The sequence below is a fragment of the Cervus elaphus genome, chromosome 33, assembly GCF_910594005.1.
Source record: "Cervus elaphus chromosome 33, mCerEla1.1, whole genome shotgun sequence".
NCBI classification, from domain to species: domain Eukaryota; kingdom Metazoa; phylum Chordata; class Mammalia; order Artiodactyla; family Cervidae; genus Cervus; species Cervus elaphus.
In genome coordinates, this window is record NC_057847.1 from 47825552 (window position 1) to 47848715 (window position 23164).

General features: G+C 42.4%; 1 protein-coding gene across 1 annotated transcript; it reads left to right on the forward strand.

Moving 5' to 3' along the window:
- The first annotated feature begins 803 nt into the window (after nucleotides 1-803).
- RND3 (Rho family GTPase 3) lies at nucleotides 804-22174 on the forward strand. The gene is made up of 5 exons (XM_043894382.1): nucleotides 804-1219; nucleotides 1722-1809; nucleotides 14536-14645; nucleotides 18154-18288; nucleotides 20131-22174. Exons 1-5 carry the CDS (start codon nucleotides 1070-1072, stop codon nucleotides 20380-20382), a joined length of 735 nt encoding a protein of 244 aa, XP_043750317.1. The 5' UTR covers nucleotides 804-1069; the 3' UTR covers nucleotides 20383-22174.
- The last annotated feature ends 990 nt before the right edge of the window (nucleotides 22175-23164 follow it).

Below are 23164 nucleotides of genomic sequence, written 5' to 3' on the forward strand. Positions count from 1 at the left end.
CCGGGTCAGTCAAGGGTGCTTTGAGTTTAGGGAAGGGGAGACTACTGATAAAGGAATTAAAGGGCAGGATCAGAACCCCTCCTATCCCCTCTTCTCACTGAAACAGGGGCGATGGCTGACCTTGCATGCTTAGGTCCCTAGTGTAGTAGGATTGAGTTTTCCAATGGTTTTTGTTACTCAGTTCTGATCATCTTCCACTTTTTTTCCTTCTACTCACAAACTTCCCCTCCCCTCTCTTCCAGACCTTTCCCTCTCTGCCTGAGTCACTGAAACAGAGGTTCCCAAAGCCAGTCTGTTGCTGTGACCCGAGCAAGCCAGCTCCGGCATCTGAAACAACCTGGCTTAGCTATTGTTCCATGGCCTAAATACCTGACGCAAAACATTTCCTAAGAAAATACAAGCACTTAACCCTTCCCCACCCAAGATTTGCTTTCAGTGTTTTACAATGATGTTTTGGGTAGAAATGTTTTTGCTTTCATAAATGCTTACAAGGCTTCCGTAGAGCAGCCCCCATGAAAACGTTTATCCAGAAATTCTAATCAAAATCAATATACACAGACAATTCCGTTCCCCACTTCCTCCTGGACTTGGACAGTCCCAACCTTCAGCACAGCGTCATTGGGGTCCTCAAGTCGTCGCCGAGCCTTGGGCTGGAAATCGATCCCGCATGGTCACCCTAGAGGGCGCACTGTCTACATTTTCTGCAAGTAACTAGACGGCGCTGTCTCCCAGGCTCCATAAAAGGGGAGGAGGCGGATCAGTTTCCTTCTCTCATTGAGAAAGAGGATTGGAAGGCCGGGCGTATAAAGCCGCGCAGAGAGCGTGAAACAAAGCAGTCGGATCGGAATTGGACTTGGGAAGCGCCGTGTGGAGTCAGGCATAAAACTTGTTGGAGGAGAGTAACGAGCCTGCTCCTGTAGCTCTCTCTCCTCATCCACGCGGCGCCTCAGGGGTTCCCACCACCCTTGCGATTTATTTTTATATCTGCTTTTTATAGAGAAAGAAATATATATATATTTTTTCCTCTTAAGTGAAAATTCCTGTTTCAAGAGAAAATAAGACAAGATCAATGAAGGAGAGAAGAGCCAGCCAGAAATTATCCAGTAAATCTATCATGGATCCTAATCAGAACGTGAAATGCAAGATAGTAGTGGTGGGAGACAGTCAGTGTGGGAAAACCGCGCTACTCCACGTCTTCGCCAAAGACTGCTTCCCCGAAGTGAGTGTGGCCGGCTGGGGCTGCGGGCGGGCGGCGGGGCAGGGATCCCCATCTCGAGGTGGGTTTCCCCTGGCTTTTCACCCTTCACCCGTTTCTCTCTCTCTCTTTTTTTTTTTCTTTTCAGCCGTCTTTCTCACCGCTTATTACTTTCGCCCGGGTTAGTTGCCGGGAAAGGAAAAGTGGGGTGGAAGCGTGGAGGGGTTGGGATGCGCTTGCACATTCTCCTGTTAGCTTCTGAAACTTGTTCGGTCCTGTGTGCAGAATCTGGGGTTGGGAGATTCGGATCCTCCAGTCTTGGAGGATCCGGGTGGGGCGAGAGGCAAGTTAGGGCTTTCGGAAAGGATCTGCGTGTTTAGTGTGAGATGTGGTGCGTGTGGATTTGGGGGCTCTTCGTTTTTTAATGGGAGAGTAAAGAGACGATTTTCAGAGGGTGTTCTGAGGCTGTCGTGCATTTTAAGATAACCTCTTTGCCCTTTTTACTTCTTCTGTCCATTTTATCCAGAATTACGTCCCTACAGTGTTTGAGAATTACACGGCCAGTTTTGAAATCGACACACAAAGAATAGAGTTGAGCCTCTGGGACACTTCGGGTAAGAGAGTCATCGGACCGCGTGGCGCTCGGGCGGGTTTCCAGGCGTTCAAGGGGGTGCGCAAAGGGTCTCGGGGCCCCGCGTTTCTGGCACGCTCTCGACACCCGCCAGCGCCCGTTCTGCGGTCCTCCGTTAACTTTGCTTCTTACGAGGGATTCCCTGGTGGATGAAAATCTTGCCCCTTCTGAATGGGGGTGGGGGGACGATATTGGGTCTGGCAATAGCTGTGGGAAGAGAAGGAAGCTCCGTGCCCGAAGGGTGACCCCGGGGTGTAAAATGCTTGTAGCCGGGTGTCCGGGGAGCGGTTGGCCCGCGGAGCTGTGCCCGAGTCCTCTCGGGGTGGCCAGGGTAGCCAAATGTTAGGGGGGATGTGTGCGCCTTGTCGGTATCGACTGGCTCTAGGATGCGAGCGCCCCTCCAGGATCTAACCTGCTGCTTGGCTGGTAGGCTGGGAGCACCGAGGGGGTGGGGGGAGGTGGGAGAAAACCCCCGAAGCCACGCAGTTACGTGCGGATTCCGCGCTTGCGGAGAGAGTAGGGGGCGCGCAGGCATCCGCGGCGCTCGTGACGCCTACTGCCAGGAATGCGCTGGCGGCGCGGGCAGCACCCGGCGGGGGTCCCCGGGCCTCCTCTCATAGCTGCCGGCCGCCCGCGCCGCCTCGGTGCCGACCTGCAGATCTGAGCTCCCCCCCCGCCCTCGTGATCACTCGGTGTCCTCCGGCCCACGCCATTCCCTCCTAACCCATTGCATCACCCCCCTCCAGTGTGCGAGGCCGCGGGCTGCCCTATTCGCCTTTGACCTTCCCATCCAGTTGAATTATTGGCACGGTGAATTATTTTCAAGTGTCTGGGGTTCAATGCCGGGTTATCGCCTTCTCACGCACTCACGCACCAACCTGGCAAGCAGCTATAGGGAGGGCCGGTTACACCGCGAAGGGGAAAGCTTCCCCGCGCGGATGTTAGCAGTTCGGTCTGGGTCAGGCGCGGCGGGGGGCGGGAACATCGCCTAGACTCTCCGGCTGGAACCCGGGCACCCGCCGACCCTGCTGCGGTGCCTGGCGACGTAGGAGTGCCTTTTCCGGGAAGGGTGTAGCCTCTGGAGGAGGAGGAGGAGGAGACAGCGGGAAGGCCCGGGGAAGGCCCCTGAGCTTAGGTCTAGGAGTTTAGCAGGGAGCTGGGCTGCTGCGGCTGAACAGAGCCAAATCCTGGGTGAAACTGGCGAGGAGGAGCGCGCAAGTGCCAGCACGCAGGCTTTACTGTCGGGCGGGGAAGGCCGGCGAGGTGGACCTGCGCTCAGCTGGGCGGGGCCAGGCGTAGATGCTTCTGGGCTGTGCGAGCTGTTACATCGCTCCGGGCTGTAACCTCCGGAGCCCCGGAGGGACGGAGGCGATTAGAGAGCCCAAGGAAGAGGCCAGACTGACAGGGTCGCCAGAGGCAGTCCCCGCACAAAGGCAAGTGAGAAGTCTCGCGCGAGCGCCTCTCACGGTTGTTGCCAGGTGCTCCGAGGGCTGCAGTAAGATGCGCTGATTTTGTTTTTCCCTGGAGAGTCGGGGGCTCTTCCTGGAGCCTCGCCAAATGTAGCAGAACCAAGACCTCACCGGATTTTATGCTGAGGATTGCACACACTCTGAAAACTATCGGGAAGGTGGTGATAGACGGAATGTTTGTTTCAGTCATTTCCATCGTCAGATTTGTACACAGCCTAGTTCTTAATGGACTCCAATTACCAGATATATCATGGTATTTGTTTGCCTCGTGGGCAGGACATCTGGTATGGTACCAATAATTAAAACCAACACTCACCCCCCTCTCCCAGTCTGTTCGGACCTAATGCAGGATAAGAGTGATTCAGACATGGGGGTCTGTGAGTCTGATTCGGTCTTTGATACAAGAGCTATGTTTAGATTTTAAGCTACTGCTTACACTGATATCTGTACGGATTATTCTCTCCTTCTCTGTGTCTTATTTCATCATCTGAGAAAAGGATGCAGAAGCAAATAATGTGCAGGATCATTCCTAGCTGTAGACTTCTTGGCTTTGGGTCACCGGACAGGCAAATCTTTTTGTTTCACTGATGTTGGTTGGCTTCAGCGCTTAGTCCCAGTGGATCTGGCATCCCACGCTCTAGTTTTCACCACCCATGAAGCCAGCCAGATTCTGAACAGAGCCACTGCTTCCTGGTGGATTTAGGAAGGAGACCCATTTGGGCAGGGAGGGGGCATGGGTAACCTTAAAGGAATGTTGAGTTATTTACCCCTTCCTTGTCTCAAGCTTCAAGAGTCACAGGACCACCAAAGGAGATTTTAAATTAGGCGCCCACAGGGCTAAATTGACTTTTTTTTTTAAAGAGAAAAAAGGCACATGCTTTTCAAAGGCTAGGAAATAAACAGAATGTAGGCAGTTTATAGTTGGAGGCTATGCTTCACATGTGCAGATAAATACGACTTCAGATAGTTTCAAATATTTAATCCAAACTCTACCGTTTGTTGTCTCTGCACACATAGCATCATACCTTGCACACAGTAGTCACCCAGTAAAATATGTTGAATGAACAAATGAATAATCATATGCGTCGTTTCCAAGGAGATGAGATTCCCTGACATTTATCATCACTGAATTACCTGTGCACAAAGAATGGCAACTATAAATATTGCCTTTCATCAGATTAAAATAATTACCTGAAATGAAGTCTGTTGTGAAATAATCACTGTATTTTTATTTAATGAAACAAAACATATGTGTATTTAACTAAAATGTGAAGGTTTGAAAAGCCTGTGATTAAGAAAATATCATACTGAAAATTTATCCAGTAATGCAATCTTAGGGCAAATTTAGATTAAGATTTATCTATAGTGGAAAAAAGGCATAAGGGAATTATTTAAAATCCCATTATGTTGTTTGTGAGGTGAAGTGTGAGTTAATTAAACACAGTCATGAAGCACTATTTGGATTCTAAGAATAGACTACTTCCACCAAAAATGGTTTATCATTCATGAGTGAAATAAATGTAACAAGAGTCATTTCATCAGCAACTAATCATTAACAGTTTTTCGTTTCATCTCAAGCCTTTCGTGGCACATTTCTGAATAGGATGATTTTTTTTTTACAAACTTGACATTTTCTTTGCCCACTAAGACATTTGTTTAGTTCAGGTTGTGAAAATAACTGTGTATGTCTGATGCCTCTTGCTACATTTATTTTTTCCAACTGCTATCAATTTAACTCTGGAGGAAAGTTTTCTCCTTCTAGAACTTTATGAAAGTTAGAGGAAAAAGAAGGCATGTAACTTCTCTTACATAGGGAGAGTGATGGCATCAACTTTATTCTTTCGATGGCATTCTCATACTGCTTAGCCTCCTACCAGATATTGGGAGACTCTCTCCCCTTTCTTTCTGCACCTACTATGTGCAGGCCCTCTCTGAGGCCTTAGAGATAATAGTTTTAATTCAAATATTGTTCTACCTGCTGAGGGTCATACACCCGGGTAGGGCAGAGAGCTGGGAGAAGGAGTTTTTCCCCTTAGTGTGGCCCGTATGCAACCTATGATGAGCCAATTTTGTCAGATTCTTGAACCCAAGTGCCCTTTTCATCTGGTTTCTGTGGCTTTCCCTTGTCAGGCATCCCTGATGTTGATAGATCCCCTGGGTCCTCCTCAGGTAGAAAATGCTTCTAGCTGCCCCCAGCGCACACACTAGTTAAAGCAACCACAAGTGGCAATTTGCCAGTTGGTGTCTTATGGCTGCTTAAAGTTATTTCAGTCTCTCTAAAAGGAAACGTAATTTGAAAAGATACATGCACTCCAGTGTTCACGGCAGCACTGTTTACAGTAGCCAGGACATGGAATCAACCTAAATGTCCATTTACAGAGGAGTAGATAAAGGTGATGTGGTACAATATACAATGGAATTTTATTAAACAATAAAAAAGAACAAATTGCCATTTGCAGCAACACCTAAGAGACTGTCATACTGAGTGAATGAAGTAAGTCAGACAGAGAAAGACAAATATCAAATGACATTACTTATATGTGGAATTTAAAAAAATGATACAAATGAATTTATTTATAAAATGGAAATAGAGTCACAGATGTAGAAAAACAGTTACCAGGGGCTATGGAGGGTGGACAGGATAAATGGGGAGATTGGGATTGACCTGTAATGCTACTCTAAATAAAATAGGTAATCAACAAGGACCCATCTATAGCACAATACTGTGCTATACTATTCAATACTCTGTAATGGCCTATATGGGAAAGGAATCCAAGAAAGAGTGGATATACCTATGAAGTGAAGTGTTAGCACTCAGTTGTGTCTGACTCTTTGTGACCCCATGGATTGTAGCCAGCCAGGCTCCTCTGTCCATGGGATTTTCCAGGCAAGAATGCTGGAGTGGGTTGCCATTCCCTTCTCCAAGGGATCTTCCTGACCCAGGGATTGAACCTCGGTCTCCTGCATTTCAGACAGATTCTTTACCATCTGAGCCACCAGGGAAGTCCTGGATATATGTGTAACTGATTCACTTTGATGTACACTTGAAACTAACACACGATCAATCTCTATACTCCACACACTATTATCACTATTAACACTATTACCAATCACGCTATACTCCAAAAAACATGTAAAAAGGAAAACCCAGGAAGCAAAGCCTTCTTATAAATAAACAGCATTGTAAATCCTCCTCTTAAAGGGGGGGATTTTAAAGGTAGTCTTCAGACATAGGTCTATGATTTCTTTATCTTAATGAGTAATATTCACTTTTTATTGATGATAAGACAAGTATTTTGATTAAAAGTTGCAGAAATGCTCCTATTGGTTTTTCAATTCACTCAGTGAGTTTCTATAAAACAATAGGTAATGGTTTCAACATTTTGATGTGATGAGACCAAAGTAGTCTTGTGCTTCAGATTCTTGGCCACATTCGCCAAGCATAGAAGCAATTTGTAGCATGGAGCCAGTGCCTACTAATAATAGAAATCCACCATTTAAGGATCACCATATCTTTTCCTAAGTGATTTGATTGCAGTGTAATTTCAGGACATGTGATGTAGGGAGTAATAATCATTCATTTCAGCTTTTAACCAGGGCAAGGTAATGCACACTTTATCTAAGGCATATTATTAGTTTTTAAAATACTCAATTTAGCTTCTAATATTCCCCCACAATAACTTCTGTGCACTTTTTTGAATCCTGTTCTGATACAAGTTTCTTTTAGGCCATGAGTGCTAAAGCTAACACTTCCTGTACTAGTTTTTAGCAGTATTAACAGGAAAGATAATATTCTTTAACTTTTATACTTAAAGGAAAAGGTAAGAGAGGAAACACTTGATTATTCATGACCTGACTTTGAGGACAAATTCCTCTACATCCATAAATCTATATTGTTATGTTTGTAGATTATGCATCAGGTTTGAAGAATGGTCTCAGTGATAAGCACTTTTGAAATATTTCTTAACTGGGATGGGAATGTCAGCAGTGTAATCAGTATATAATTAATCCAGAAAAGCAGCGTCAAAAGGGTCACTGGTCCCTTTTTTGTCATTTAATAGGCAAATTAACACATCAGTACTTAGAGAAATAATTGAAACTGTTAAACATTTTTTAGAGCTTTTTATGTGCCTGAACTCTGCTAAATGTTGTGGGAGCTGGAAGAGGGTGGTGCAAAACCTGGCTAGCACAGTGCCTGCCCTGAAAGTACTTACAGTCAAGTACTTGTTCTTAAGAGGGTGAGCTGGGAGGTTCTAAAGCTGGACTCACTTAACAAGAAGATCCAAAGAAGAGCTGAAGACTGCAGTGTCAGCCCAAGGCCTCTGACTTGTGACTCACTGTCGCCCACCACATTTTCTTCTTTATCTCTAACAAGTTGACTCAGTTCTTAAATCTGTAATATCCCTGCCTCTTGAAAACATGCTTATTATGTTAAATAGCTAGCAAGGAAACCAAGATTCTGAAAGTTGAAGAATTTTAACTTCAGTTAACCTTCTTAGAGAAAGGAAGAAAGGAAGAGTTTACACAGAAGCCAAAGAAGCATGGGTGCTTGTGTTGTGAATCAAACTGCACGAAACTAGTTAGATCATAAGGTAGTAATAAGCTCTAGGAGCTTAGGATTTCAAAGCCAGGTTTGACTCTTAACTTTTTTTGACTCTTAATTTTTTCCTGAAACTCTGTAAGAGATGTGGGTTAAGACAAAACAGCTCTGAGTTAGGATGATGATATCTGATAAAAAAAAAAAATACCTAAAACTATATTTGGAGAACTGTCTACTATGCAATGATTTCTGTTTAAACTATAGATCAAAAAAAAAAAAGAAAGAAAAATATGTAAATTCCCTTTCAAAGTTTATATCTGTCTAAATCTGTTTTCTTGCTAAGTTGCACATTTTTGGTGAGGCATCCAGATTGGTCATTCTGATGCCACCTGTAGTAACCAGATGTTTCCTCATTAATCTAGTTCTTTTGCATGTAGATATAACACCAAGGACCAATAGTTCTTCCAGTTAGCTCATGGTGCCTGGTGGACTGTGCCAAATGAATTGCTTGTGTCGCCACCCTTATCTGATGCCCTTTAAATGTCAGCCACTATATGTTGGCAGCCTTACTCAGAGACCCTCTTGACAAAACAGGAATTTCAGTGGCACAAAGGTAAGCTGCCCCAGAAGTCCAACCAGGAGTTGGGCTTTTTGAAAAACAAGCCTGATGACATAGTGTGTGGTATAGCAGCTTCACTCATGGGTTGTTACTGAATAATAATGTAATATTTTTAGATGTATACCTATCTGCTCTTCTCCCTAAAGCTCTGTGATTTGCTATAGTTCCACTTTAAGTAAAATATTTTGGTTCTTATATTTTTAAAATATCTCAGTAAGATTGGGATTTTAACCCTAAACCTGTATTTAAAGCTCAAAAATAGCAGTCTTATTCTATGTCTTTGACTTTCCATACAACTACATATCTACATTGTTCCCTGAAACTGAAAATATTGATTCTATTTTTATAGCAATAGAGAAATGCCCCTCAAATTTTCATAAAATCTGTTTATAATTTCTGTTGATCTGAACCTATAGAAGAAACAAAATATCCTTCCTGGGAATACTTGTTGCATCTTTGAGGGCATGATGCTTGTAGTACAAACTTCTTGGAATAAAAGAGTTCAACAGTCTTACACTGAGCCAGACCAAAGGTTCTGCCTGGACTTGATTCACATTCCTGAGATGATTGCTGATTGGAGCTTTTACTCTTAAGTGGAGATGGCATGAGGAAATAGAATCTTATAATAACTGGGCAGTTCATCCGCATGGTAACTGCTGTTGGGTACAGATATTCTCTTAGTCACAAAAAATACCAAAAGCAAATGTGTTTCCTCTGCCCAAAATATGCAGTATTCCTGATTTTATTGTTCTAGGTAGGGATTTCTTATGCGGGAAAGTGAAGTTTCTCAATTTAAGGTTCAAGTATTAATTTTAAAAAAGTTATATTAATGAAATATTCAACTAGATGAGTTTTCAGTTCCCAAGCTCCTATAAAGCTTCCCAGTGTTTGAACTGGTTTTGCAAAAGGTTCCACAAAGCCTCCCTTTTGGGCATTAATCTTCAAACATATACGTTTAATTATGTACATATATGGTGTGTTCTATCTTTGTGAAGAGATGACTTAAGCAGACAGGTATGTATCTGCAAAAGTAGTTTCTGGGTGAGGCACTTTGTGACTATTCTTGGGCTGGAAAGACTGCTCTCGCCCAGAATTAATGATCTTGAAGACAAGGATGGGTAGACCTGAAGATTCAGAAGCCTTTTAGAACTTTGCTGATGTTTGCCAAACTGCCGAAACTCAGAGAACCTCATAGGGCTCTGTTGCAGTCTTCGCCCTGCAAAGCTTGGTCCTTGTGAGGTTTGGGGACACATTTTGCATATGTAGTGTCCTTGTTTGTCTACAGTGCGGAATTTTCTAAAAGTTTCCCTTTGATGATCTGCCGCTTAAGTAGAAAGGACCTTGGCGTAGTGCTGGGTACTTAAAAGTTACACAAAGTATAAGAGAAATGCTCCATCAGAGCTACCATGTGCATGAAGCCTACTTCACATGGTGAGAAAGTTTTATTCAACCAGCAAAGCTCAGTACCTAGACTAACTGAAATGGTTAAAGAAGAAAGTGTTAGTTACTCAGTCCTTTCTGACTCTTTGCGACCCATGGGCTATAACCCACCAGGTTACACCTCTGAAATCCTCCAGGCAAGAATACTGGAGTGGGTTGACATTCCTTCCTCCAGGGGATCTTCCCAACCCAGGGATTGAACCCTGGTCTCCTGCATTGCAGGCAGATTCTTTACCATCTAAGCCACCAGGGAAGCCCTGAAGTTTGGTGCTTTTCTGCATAAGACAAAATCATTCAGTGTTCTTTCTTGCTCTGTGTTTAGTTCTATGGGTACCTTGGAAGTTTTTTACATGCTTCTTTATTTAAAATAAAGAATCTGTAGAAGTTAATCTTTTCCTGTTTGGCTTAACAGAATGCTTTAAGACATTTCTGATGGGATGGAGGAGGAGGGGCAACTACTGTTCTTGTCTCATCAGCTTGCTTTCTGCTTCTTTGGGGTCACTTCTGCCTCCCTGTATTGCTTCTCACTTCACAGGGGCATTCCTGGAATTCCTCTTCATTTTTTTTTTTTGGCGGGTGAGTTATTCCACTCATGCTTTGTGATGACACTGTGCGCTCTGAAGCTTGGCTTTTCCTCCTTGCTGTGTGCAGTAGTTTGGCTTTATAGGCAAGAATTCCAGGTGCTTAAACATAGAGCAAGAACATGCAAGTTGAACTGGATATTTTCTTTTCCCCTGAAAGTTCTGCTTAGCTGATGAATTGTTAGATTCTTCCTGGCAGAACAGTTTGTTTGTTTGTTTGTTTGTTTAATCTATATCAGTTTTCCTTTTTACTCTGAAAAAAAAAGGCGACCGTGGGTTTTTCTATTCAAAAAAAGTTTTAACCTTGCCTTATCAAGACTTATAATAAATAAGCAATCTTGTTATTTTTAATGACAAATTATTCTTGCGGTTAGTGGTTAGGCAAATTATGCTTATAACTAATAAATGTGGAGATCAGTTTTATTACTACCTTTGGACACTCTGGTTGATCTAAAAGCACTGTTCATTAGCAAAAGTAATAGGACGGATCAAAGTGTCATTCCTAATTAGATCTTGTTAAAGCTCTTAAAAATGACTTCTGAACCTCAACAAGCAAGGTGGTTTATTTCTCATGAACCTTAACCTATATATTTTTTACATGTGGGTTTTCATTCAAAATATGAAACCCAATCAAAACAAAAGCAGAATCAAACCTCCATAAGAATGTGGTTTAAGTTGCAGACTTCATTTATTTTAAAGTCAGGCCAATGTCTACATTTTTTAGATATTTGTGTACAACCAGTAAGCACAGGGGGCTTCTTCCCAGGTGGCTCAGTGGTAACAAATTCGCCTGCCAAAGCAGGAGACATGGGTTCCATCCCTGAGGCGAGAAGATCCCCTGGAGAAGGAAATGGCAACCCACTCCAGTATTCTTGCCTGGGAAAGCCCATGGACAGAGAAGTCTGGCGGGCTACAGTTCATGGAGTCGCAAGAGCCGGACACAACTGAGCAACTAAACACCACCACCACTAAGCCCTAGAAACTGCTTCCTTGATTCTAGGAAGCCGGTGTCTCCAGCAGTGAAGGAGGCCTGAAGACAAAGCCACATCCCCTTTGTGGCCTTAACATGGGAGGGGGCGGGAAACCCAATACACAAAAAGGAGGGCAGGGTCGTCTCTACAGACATGTGGTGGCTTAGAAGTTAAAACCACTCCTGGATTTTCTCTGTAGTTTGGATTTTAATTACTCTGTTTTAGTACCTTTGTAATTCTCCAACTGTCTTCCCTTAATTTGTGTTTGGAAAAGATGATTTTCACTGTTTTGTAACACAGTCTTAGATCAGAGATTAGAAGTGTCTACTTGCTTTCATCTCAGTCAAAGTTTCTGTCCTCCAAAGTTCAGATGAACTGGAGACTCAGGTCTGCTGGAGATGGGAAAGTAACCACAGAGTTTTCTTCCCAGTGGGAGTGATTTCCAAGAAAGGACATTTCGGAAGCCTAATTAGGCTTCTGACAGTCTGAATTGTTGCAACGCTGGGACTTTCTGGATTTGGGGTCAAGTCATCTCCTGCTAACTTTGGCAGAGCAGAGGAAATCCTCGTGTATGTGTCTGGTATTTGAATTCCCACTCTAGGATCTGAAATTTTCTGATTCCATGTTTGGAAAAAGAGATTCCCCCAATGTTTATGGCAGAAACTGTGCCCAGGTTAGACTTCAGACTCGGAAACAGAAGCTGCGATTGAGAAGGTCTGAACTTCACAGAACAAATATGGAAATCCCAGTGTGTCTGTGTAGAGTGATAAGCCATCTAGTTTCTGAGTTCTCTCAGAAATGTTGAAGTTGATGAAGTCTTTGTGAATTTTTCTCTTAACCTCAGATTTTTTTTTTCCTTGATTGACTGAAAAGGCAGCAGCTGTAGCGTGTCATTTTCAGAAACAGCCTTATTCTAATAAGTCTTACTGTTTAAAATGGCGTGATTGCTTTTTTTTTTTAGCTGTAAAGCCTTTAAACTTTGGGAAAATACCTTTATACCTTTCTATTGTCAGTCTCTGCTTCATCAGGGTCCTGATTCCAGATGTGGGCAAGGAACTGCTGCAGCTCAGAACTGATTCTGGCTTTAGTTGGTCTGTATTTATTCACACTTTCCTTCCTTATGCCTAGAACATTTTCTTTCTTCTTGGCTTGGTAGACACACCTGGCTTGAAATTGTCACTGCTGGTGAAAAGGCCACAGCATTCCTGGGGTTAACCAGTGGATACTGGGCACCCACCATATCCTATGAAAAGAGAATGGTGCACCCTAACCACACAAAGTAACTTCAACATCTCAAGAGCAGCCTCCTGAAAATTTTTGTTTGATAGAAATTTAAAAGATTATTTGAAACGCCTCTTTAGTCTTTTGCTTTCCTTGTCTTTGACTTTTGAAGTTTTGATTTATCAGGGGACAACATGTCATGTTTTTCTGCTAAAAATGGAAGGTGATGTCAAAATGAAATTGGGTTTCAAAAAGACTGGTAGCTTAGGTTTTTTTCCTCTATCCTGGAGTCAATTTTATATATATATATATATATATATATATATATATATATATATATACATAATGATATATATATAATGAGATATATATATATATATATATATAAAATTATTTTCCTGTTGTGCTTGTGCAATGTCAGTATACCGAAAATGATTTTTCAAAAAAAATAAATAGCATGACAAACTTATTTAATTTTATAATTGGCCTCATGCAATTGCGCATCCTTTGGGGTTCTTAAAAGAACAGAAGAAATGTCCTATATGATTAGAAGGGGGTTCTGTGGTTAAATTAATTGGCTGGTAACTTGAAGCTTTAGGATTTAAGTTAGGCTGGATTTAACTCAGTCTCGTATCCTAGGTGTTACTCCCAGAGATGGATCAAAAAGAGACAGAATTCAGTATGGCATTTATTACATTCTTTTGCTGTAACAGGAAGTGTCTATATAGGGTTTGGGGATAAGTTTAAGTAAGCATGCTCAAAGGTCATGGCTCATTGTAACTTGGAGACAGGGTGGTACCAGATGAGGTTCACGATGGTTCTCTATGCATAGCTGAATCTACCCTTTTCTTCTCTCCCTCAGCCTCCATTGTACTTACAGAATGATCTTGAACTTGGGGCTCTTTGCCAAGAAGTAGCTCCAGTTATGGTGCTTCCTACCACTCCGCTTGCAATAGCCCAGCCGTATGTGTGTGCTCAGTTCCTAAGTCGAGTCCAACTCTTTGTGACCCCATGGACTGTAGTCCACCAGGCTCCTCTATCCATGGGATTTTTCCAGGCAAGAATACTAGAGTAGATTGTCTTTTCCTATTCTGGGGCATCTGCCAGTATCCTACACTGGCAGGCAGATTCTTTACCACTGAGCCATCTGGGAAGCCCTTAGCCCAGCCATAACCATAGTTAAGACTTTTTGATCTCTTATTAAGTGCGGGCACTGCCCAGGTTCACTTAATCCAAGGTAGGTACTGTCGTCATCCTCATTTCATGAGTGAAGAATTGAAGGAGCAGTGACCTGAAGCTACCTGCCCCTCCCCTGCAGGGGTAGAGGTGGATTTACACTTCAGGACATTGGGTTCCAAATGCTCTGCCCTTGACCCAGGTGCCTTTCAGGCTCTACTGTTTGAACTAAAGATCCTGGCTCCTCCCCTTGATTTTAAGTCAAACAATGAGGTTTCCTTGTCTTGTAGAAAGAAATATAGTACTGTTACAGACGGTAAAGAATCCACCTGCAATGCAGGAGACCTGGATTCAATCCCTGGGTCGGGAAGATCTCCTGGAGGGGGAAATGGCAACCCACTCCAGTATTCTTGCCTGGGAAATCGAAGGGACAGAGGAGCCTGGCGGGCTACAGTCCATGGGGTCGCAAGGAGTTGGACATGAGTGAGTGACAGAGTTTTGTTACACAAAAACTCAATGAAGTTTTTGGCCAGCCCAACACTACTCGACTTTTGTTTGCTTTCTTTTCCGAGAATTAGAGGCGATGGGAGCCACGGGATCCTCCAAAGATTTAGCTCAGAAGGGCAAAGTTCATGCATGACTGGCAAAGGGGATTTTCATCTGACAACTTGTGTATCTTTGCTGCTTCTCAGGGTCTCCTTACTACGACAACGTCCGGCCCCTCTCTTACCCAGACTCAGACGCTGTGCTGATTTGCTTTGACATCAGTAGACCAGAGACTCTGGACAGTGTCCTAAAAAAGGTAAGTGCTAGGGAGGGATGACACAGATCAGTACTGGCTACATATAAAGTAGAAACGTTTGGTTGACTGACAGCTCAAACACTCCAGTCACTGTGCTGTATGTTCTGTAATTAAAACATTGAAAAGGACTCTCTCACATTATAAAAGGGTTTCCACTCATATGTGACCTAAGTTTTGATGATGGACCTACTTAACATTTGATCTCATTTTAAGAGAGAAAATACCTTGTTAAGAACCTCTGTGTTAGACTTTGGGTGGCAGTGGTGCTGCTAACAATAACGATACCCTGTTACTGTTCACTGTGTCTTCCTTCTTTTCTTCCTTCTTTCATTAACCTGTAGACTGTGCTTACTTTTCAGGTTTGTGTTTGACCTCAATTCAGGGCTTGAAATGAATGCAGTCCTTGCTGTTTTAGTTTAAAAAAAAAAAACAAAAACCTGTATTTCAGTAATGATGTTATTTATTAGAAACAGAAATATAATGCATAGGGGAGAAATAGGGCTATGTTTCCAGGCAATAGACCAGGTGACTTGTGATCGGGGTATTGTCGTACGCTAGTAAACACAGTGGTTGTATACAGGTGGTAAGTGACATCGCATGGCTGGTGTCTGGAGACAAAGGTAAGGGAGGTTTTGTCCATGGCGAGGGGACCCTAGGAAGCTCTGTGTGGAACCCAGGGAAGGTCAGGAAGAAGGGACCCTGTTGCAGGTGGCCTCTGGTCCTGGCGAGGCCAGAGGAGGGAGGAGACAACCTAGGACTGAGCCCCAGGATAGCTGGAGAAGGCACGTGCCTGTCTGAGGGCCAGCGTGGGCAGGCTCTATCTAGTTGACTCTTCAGTCCTGGCCTGAATGCCCTGACGTTTCAGAATCAAACCTTTCTAAAGCCCCCTTCTCCTCCATGCACTCGGGCTTCATCTGAGGATGTGCTTGAGAGCACAGCAGTGTCCTTGTATTTTGTATATTTTTATTAGTTTGTTTTTCCCTGTTATGTTTGAATACTGGCCTTGTGTGTCGTGGTGATATTAGGCTCTAAGGTGAATCAACCCCTCCCCCCAGCCCCGCCTCTTTACTAAACATGACAGACACAGTTCAATGAAATACTAATTTCTTAAAAGATGAAAGGCTCTTTTTAGCTTTTTAACTCGTTTCAGTGTTGAGTAACGTTTGTATCTTAACGCAAGTGATGTGACTGTCAGATTCCAGCAGGAATATGCCTTTCCTGCCTTCAATGCGTGTGAACAGTTGCTAGATGGGAGGCCAGAGTCATCACACAGCCGAAGGATGACAGAGCAGCTTGTCTCGTGCTTGTCTATAGATCAAAGAGGCTGCGTGTTTACTGGAATTCTTACTTGATGTAGTATCGGGTTATGCATAATTTATGGTGAAAAACCCTGCTTCTGTTTTATTTTGCTTCTGTCTGCAAAGACCAAATGAGGAGTGACTTGGCCTTAGAGATATTAATGAATATGTTTTATGTTTGTGTGAAGTTTAAGGCTCATGATAACCCCTGCTATGGGTTGTCCTAGATTAATTAAATCCTTTAAGTCCTTGAATATCAAAGAGGTTAGAGTGACTTAGAGCTGGAGAGGTCTTATTCTTTTTTTTTTTTTCCCGATTAACCTTCTAGTTCTTACTCCAGGGCTGTCTAACACATGTTAGATGGCTCTAAATGATGCCTCTAAATAATACTGGGGGGAAAGGGAGGAAGGAGAGGAAAAGGGAGAAAGGAGGGACAAAGTAAAGTGAAATGAAAGTCACTCAGTCATGTCCAACTCTTTGCGACCCCATGGACTGTAGCCCACCAAGCTCCTCTGTCCATAGGATTGTCCAGGCAAGAATAGAGTGGGTTGCCATTCCCTGGACTTTTATGCAAAGTAGGTATTACTCCCTTCAGTATCCTGGTGTACTTTGGGCTAGAGTTTATTGCCCACACTTCTGGATCCAGAGGTGTCCTCTAGAGATCTTTTAAATTACTCATGCAAGATGTCCCTTTTATGTAGTATTATAGACATGACTTCATCGCCCTCCTCTCTTGTGAATTCCTTTCTGGAAGACACAGCTACATTGTAATCATCTCTGTAACCACCACAGAATTTAGAGCACTGAACACATATTTGTGAATGTGGGCAGGGAGAGTCAGGCAGAGATTCCTGACCTCAGCACCTCTGATCACTCCTCTTCAATGTCAGAGCTCACCTATGAACTGTCTCAACTCCTGACTCCCAACCTAATGGTCATCTCCAGCTTGAGGAAATGAAACCACAAAAAGTCATCCATTTGTTCTTCTAAGGGGACAATTGGAATTCCCTGCCAGCCGTTTCTGGAAGTTCTAAGAGTTCCTGTTGGGCCATGAAACAACTGGCTGGGGTAGACTAAATTAATAACTTATGTAGCATAAAACTAATTCAAGGGCATGTGAGCAATAGGACCAGATGCCTCTCTGACAACCCAGGAGATGGGCCTTTGCAAATGTTATGGTCTTTGTTGATTCAACCACTCCAATGGAAGCTCCATAAAGGCAGGAGATTCTGCTGTATCAACTCTAATCTCCAGTCTCTGAAATTTCACTAGAGATTTCAATGCAGGGTGACTGCTCTGTCTTTCTAGGTGGGGGTCAGTGAATGCATATCTCTGCTTGTGTTGACTCTTCCCATGCTGGGAAGTACCAGCTGAACATATCCAAAGACATAGTGACTTGTTAGAATATATAATTTTTCTTAAGTCGTGTTTATCTTTCAGAGATGCCTCAATAATTAAGAAATTGCCTTAGCTACTTTCTGATAACAAGTCTCTTACAGTAGGAATGAGTCACAGAGAAAGAGAACAGGTAATAACGTGCTTAGTCACTTCAGTCATGTCCGGCTCTGTATGGCCCCATGGACCATAGCTCACCCAGACTCCTCTGTTCGTGGGATTTTCCAACAAGAATACTAGAGTGGGTGGCCATGCCCTCCTTCAGGGGCTATTCCCTACCCAAGGATTGAACCCACGGCTCCTGTCTTTCAGGCAGATTCTTTACCTGTCGAGCCACTGGGGAAACCCCGTAGATAATAATATGGTTCCCTAATGGATCCATGGGCTTCCCAGGTGGCGCTAGTGAAGAGCCTGCCTGCCAATAAAGGAGACATAAGGGACTTGGGTTCAATCCCTGGGTCGGAAAAAATCCCGTGGAAGAGAGGATGGCAACCCACTCCAGTATTCTTGCCTGGAGAATCTCCTGGTTCCTCTGCCACCAGGACAGGAACCTGGTGGGCTATGGTCCAAAGGGACGCAAAGAGTCAGACACAACTAAAGCAACTTAGCACGCACACAATGGATCCATACTTAAAAGCAGTAACATTTAATATCTACTCGGCCGATGATTGCAAGTTTGCTCCTTCATCTGAAGTGACACTCACTTTTAAACGTCCCTTCTGAGTCCTGTTTCCAGTGCCTGCCAGTAGAGAAATTGTTTTCCCTTGTACGATGCCAGCACCCTGTTAATTCTTCATCTCCTTCTCCCCCCATAGTGGAAAGGTGAAATCCAGGAGTTCTGTCCCAACACTAAAATGCTCTTGGTTGGCTGCAAATCTGATCTTCGGACAGATGTCAGTACATTAGTAGAGCTCTCGAATCACAGGCAGACACCGGTGTCCTATGACCAGGTATGTATATGGTCAGTGTGCACATGTGGATTATAAAGAGTGACAGAAATGAAACATCACTTGTAATAAATAAACTAAAAAGTAGCTACTTTTCTACAGGGTCAAGCAAGGGTCACCGCCAAGTGCAGGTCCCTCTCCTGAGGTGGAGACTGAGCACGCTGTGTCCGGACTGTGCCCATCTGTGAACAGAGATGAAAGGGGATGGTGTGTCTGTGCCTCTGGCTTCTCAGCAAACGTCCAGGCCCCTTCCTGGCAGTCCACTGCTCAGATTAATGTAAAAACTGCCCAGTGGGCACCAAAGTGGTCCAGGATGAGGTTAGGCCAAAATTATGGTGATATTTTGATTGTGAGTTTCTCAAAAAGCTTTCCAACATTGGTTGAGCAATTGACTGTGGAAGGATTCATATGTGTACATGTATATATAAGGCAAATTTGAGAGAAAATCCTTTAAAATGTTCTGTCATTCAGCAGAAGAATCATGTGACACTTGATTACTTGAGGACAGAAACAGTGGCTCATATTCAGCCCTTTGTATTTCTCTGCAACTCTCAATGGGTTTAAAGTTAAATAGCTTTAAGAGAGAATGTGGCCAAAACCAGTAATACTCTTAAAGAGAGTTAATCTTATTTTACACTCAGCAACATAATAAAATACTACAAAAGGCCATTGTCAGTAAAATAGAGCACCCCCCAAAAACCGTCTTTTAGAGTTTCATCATTCCTGCAGGCATTTCCCCCAAGTATTTAGGAAGGAGGAGGATTAGTTTCAGAAGTTCATTCTCTTAAAACTTACAACCAAATTCTAAAGAGAGTTCATGTTGAAATAGCTAGAATTCTATTGATTCATTGTTTGACCAATCATACTGTGGTCTTCTTTGTCCTTCATTCCAGTTAACACAACTCTGGCTATTTAAATAAGTTATTTTGATGTAGACATGCTCTTCTTGGGTCCCCTTGTTGCCTGGCCCACATTTAAAAATTACGTATTTTATGTCTCCTAAATTATAGATGTATAACAGTATTATTCCTTTCCTCAATTTGTTTTGGCCCTTAATCATATAAGTTTCGAAACTGATTCTAAATTCTCTTATGGCTGCTTTTTGTACAACCTATTAGCCTTGAGTGCCATTTGCTCAGTTGCTCAGTCATGTCTGACTCTTTGCGATCCTATAGACTGTAGCCCACCGGGCTCCTCTGTCCGTGAAATTTTCCTAGCAAGAATACTGGAGTGGGTTGCTGTTTCCTACTCCATGAGTGCCATTTACACTCGAGAAAAGAAAAGCTGAGTGCCCCATGCGGTGCTGAAATAGGCTGGAAGAGCCAGATGACTCTACCAGAGCTGTGTGAAAAATGCAGCATTTACATCCATGGTCTTTAGCTTTTTCACTCTTTTTCAGCAGTAAAATTCTCTGGGTAATTCTATACTCGCTGTAACTTGGAAGACCTAAGTGTCTAGTTACCCTAGGTTACAGTTGGTAGTGAAGATAAATCACCTCCTAAGACTTCTACTTCCTGGCAACACCCCATACTAACTACTTGATGATTGGGCTGTTTATTGATAACCCAGTGTCATTACACCAGCCTTTAGCACCTCTGGGAAGTCAAGCAGTGCCTACTGAGTGATGACAATTGAATATCTTAAGACTGGTCCTTGACTGGAAATATTTATGAAATAATAAAGAAGGCAGTTAAAATGTTAAAAAAGATTTTTTCATCAATACTTAGAAAATTCAATTACATATTAGAAACATTTTGTTATGCATTATAATTTTGAAGTATTGGAATATACTTTCTAACTTTCCCCAGAGACTTATTGCTGATCACAATCCCTTTTGCTTCACAGGGAGCAAATATGGCCAAACAGATCGGAGCAGCTACTTACATTGAATGCTCAGCTTTACAGTCAGAAAATAGCGTCAGAGACATTTTTCACGTGGCCACCTTGGCATGTGTAAACAAGACAAATAAAAATGTTAAGCGGAACAAATCGCAGAGGGCGACAAAGCGGATTTCACATATGCCTAGCAGACCAGAACTCTCAGCAGTGGCTACAGACTTACGAAAGGACAAAGCCAAGAGTTGTACTGTGATGTGAATCTCCAGTTATTTTTTATGAGGACAAGGAAATTAAATGTAAAAACCACCACCAACAAAACAGAAAGGTGAAGTCTGAACAAAGTGCACAGCCAAAGTCACATGTTCTGGAGGCTTAGGAGGCGTTTGGAAGGATTGTTCATCTTTTTGGAATCCTGTCCTTAGATTTGGCATGTAGAACAAGTGGTGGGAAGTGAGTTCATTGAAGAGTTTTGAAATGTGACTTGAAAAATATGCCAAAAAAGAGAGATTCAGATGGGCTAGAGGTTGAAGAAGAGGAATGCGAGTACCTCCAAGAAGAAAAATCACACTCTGAATGGTGCTTGCATTTTTGTTTTCTTTGTTACATTCTATTCATGGATCTCTACTTTGATTTAATTTTTAAGTGTTTTAATCTCCTTTACAAAAAAGTATATATTAATATACCATCCTCATTGGGGAACTGGCACTGTGACCTTAGCATTTAGTTTTCTAGAGGATGTGATCTAATTTTCTCCTAGCTCATCATTAAAATGGAAATTGTATCAGGACCCATGGGATATCCAGAGGAAAGTTGGTGAGGCTTTGAAATCTTGCTGTCCTGAAGATAGCTGAGTGAGATGGTTCTCAAGGAACGCTTTTGCAGTGTTGCGAGGTGCGGAGACCAGCACTACAAAGATTGAATAGGTCAACTAGAAGAAAAGTGTCAATTTTTTTTCAGTCTGATGGTTCTGTTCATCCTTGTGATTGTCATTAAAAAGTGGTAAATTGCTCAATGTGATATTTTTGTGTGCTGTTTAGAAAAGAGGGTGTGTGATTTTTTTTTTTTTTGCCATCATTGATAAAAATGCAACGTCAAATAAAAGGTGTCTTGGTATGACATCATAGAATGATCCAAGGGGGAAAAAATGTAGGTACTATTGATATTTTCACCTGACGAGATAACGAATGAAGGATAGTAGCAGAAAGCACAGTTTGTGAGTTAAGTTGTCTGGATGTAAGAGACCAAAAGTACAAAGCAAAAAGCCTATTTTGGGATGAAGCTCCAAAGTTGGCAACATTTGATAATCAGTTGGCTTATTTCAATATCTTTCAATGAACATGATAAGAATGGCCCTCTGTTCCAAGCTTTTGAGAATCCTTAGAGGAAAATTATGTAATGTCAGTCCTACACTATCCTATGGCATTTCTAGAGAGTGATTGCTAAACCTCACTTAATCAGATTCTGCCAAGGCCGTGTTCCATACTTGATCACTATTGTTACATAAAATAATCAGCCTTTAAAATAGTTTACAGATATTTTTTGACCAGTTGCTTTTAGAGCTTCTTTTCAGAGAAGAAACTAGATCCGACCTTTTTATTGTTGGCGCTTGTTGAAAACGAGCTTTCTTTCCAATGATAAAGCTTCATTTTTGAAGTGTTGAAGCTCCCATTCAGTTGTGGCAGGAGAGGAGATTAAAGTAATTACAACACTCAGTCTGTGTCTTACAAGCACTTTGTTTTGTCTCTGCAAGAAAATACCATTCCAGTCATTTTCCCCAAGAAATACAGACATTTTACCAACATGATATGCTCTGATTAATGCAGCATTATGCTTTGGGCAGTATTACAAAATAGCTGGCAAATGCTTTCTGTATTTAAATATTGTAAAAAGAAAATAAGTTATAACTGTTATAAAGCAGAACTTTCGTTGCAGTTTTTTAAATGTTGAAGTCACTTTGTATGTTCGTTTGGTCAATGTTTCTGCAGTATTTATTAAAACATACTTTTTTTTTGTTTCTTCAAATAAAAAAGTAACCATGTCTTTGTCAAAATGTGAGCTGCCTTTCATTACCTACTTCCTGATTTAACTGTTTATTTTTCTTTAATAGAGTTGATTACAGAATCTGGCCTCACATTTCCTGGATGGGTAGGCCTTAGAATTATTTGCTTCTTGGCAGAAGTTGGAATTTCTTGGGGGAAGATACATCTGTGTATATAAAAGTTTTTTTATGATGATTTCAAGTCTCGAGAAGGAAGTGGAGTGTCATTAGAATGAGTAATTTGATCATAAACAGAGCCACCATACTGCCTAGGATTAATTCATAGAAAATGTGGGGATTTCCTTCAACCCTTCAGTAATAACAGTATGATGCAGTCTCAGGGCCCAGGTTAATTCTGATAATAGGGCTAGTTTGCTTCTGTGACCTGTGTAGCCCCAAGCCTCAATTCCTAATCCAGCATCCACCTTGCAAGGTGTGCTCTTGTTCACAGAGGCCTATTGTGCAGATGACCCAGGACTCAGCTATTACATTAAAGAAAACAGCAAAAAAAAAAAAAAAAAAAAAAAGGTCTTATTTATGGTAGCAGCATCTCTAAATAACACAGAACAGCGTAATTCAGGCTTCCTCAGTGACCTGGAAGTTGTAACGTCAGCATGAAAAAGCTTAGGATCAAGAGAGACATGGTGGCCCATGAACCCAGTCTTTTAGCTGAGACCCTTACATGCAAGTTTTACAGAAATGTCCAAAGATACTCCATGTGCGTATCTCACAGCTATTTAGGAAAATTCAGCTATCTCTACACAGTTAAGTCACTTCATATAAAAACTACGTCCTTGTGGCTTTTTTAAAAAATTGGAACATAATTTATTTATAATGCATTAAGTTTATGCTGTACAATGAATCAACTATGTGTATACATATATCCCCTGCTTCTTGGGCCTCCCTCCCCACATCTGCCCCCCCAACCCACCCCTGCCAGGTCAACATACAGCACCGAGCTGAGCTCCCTGTGTTATTCAGCATTTCCCACTAGCTAGCTAT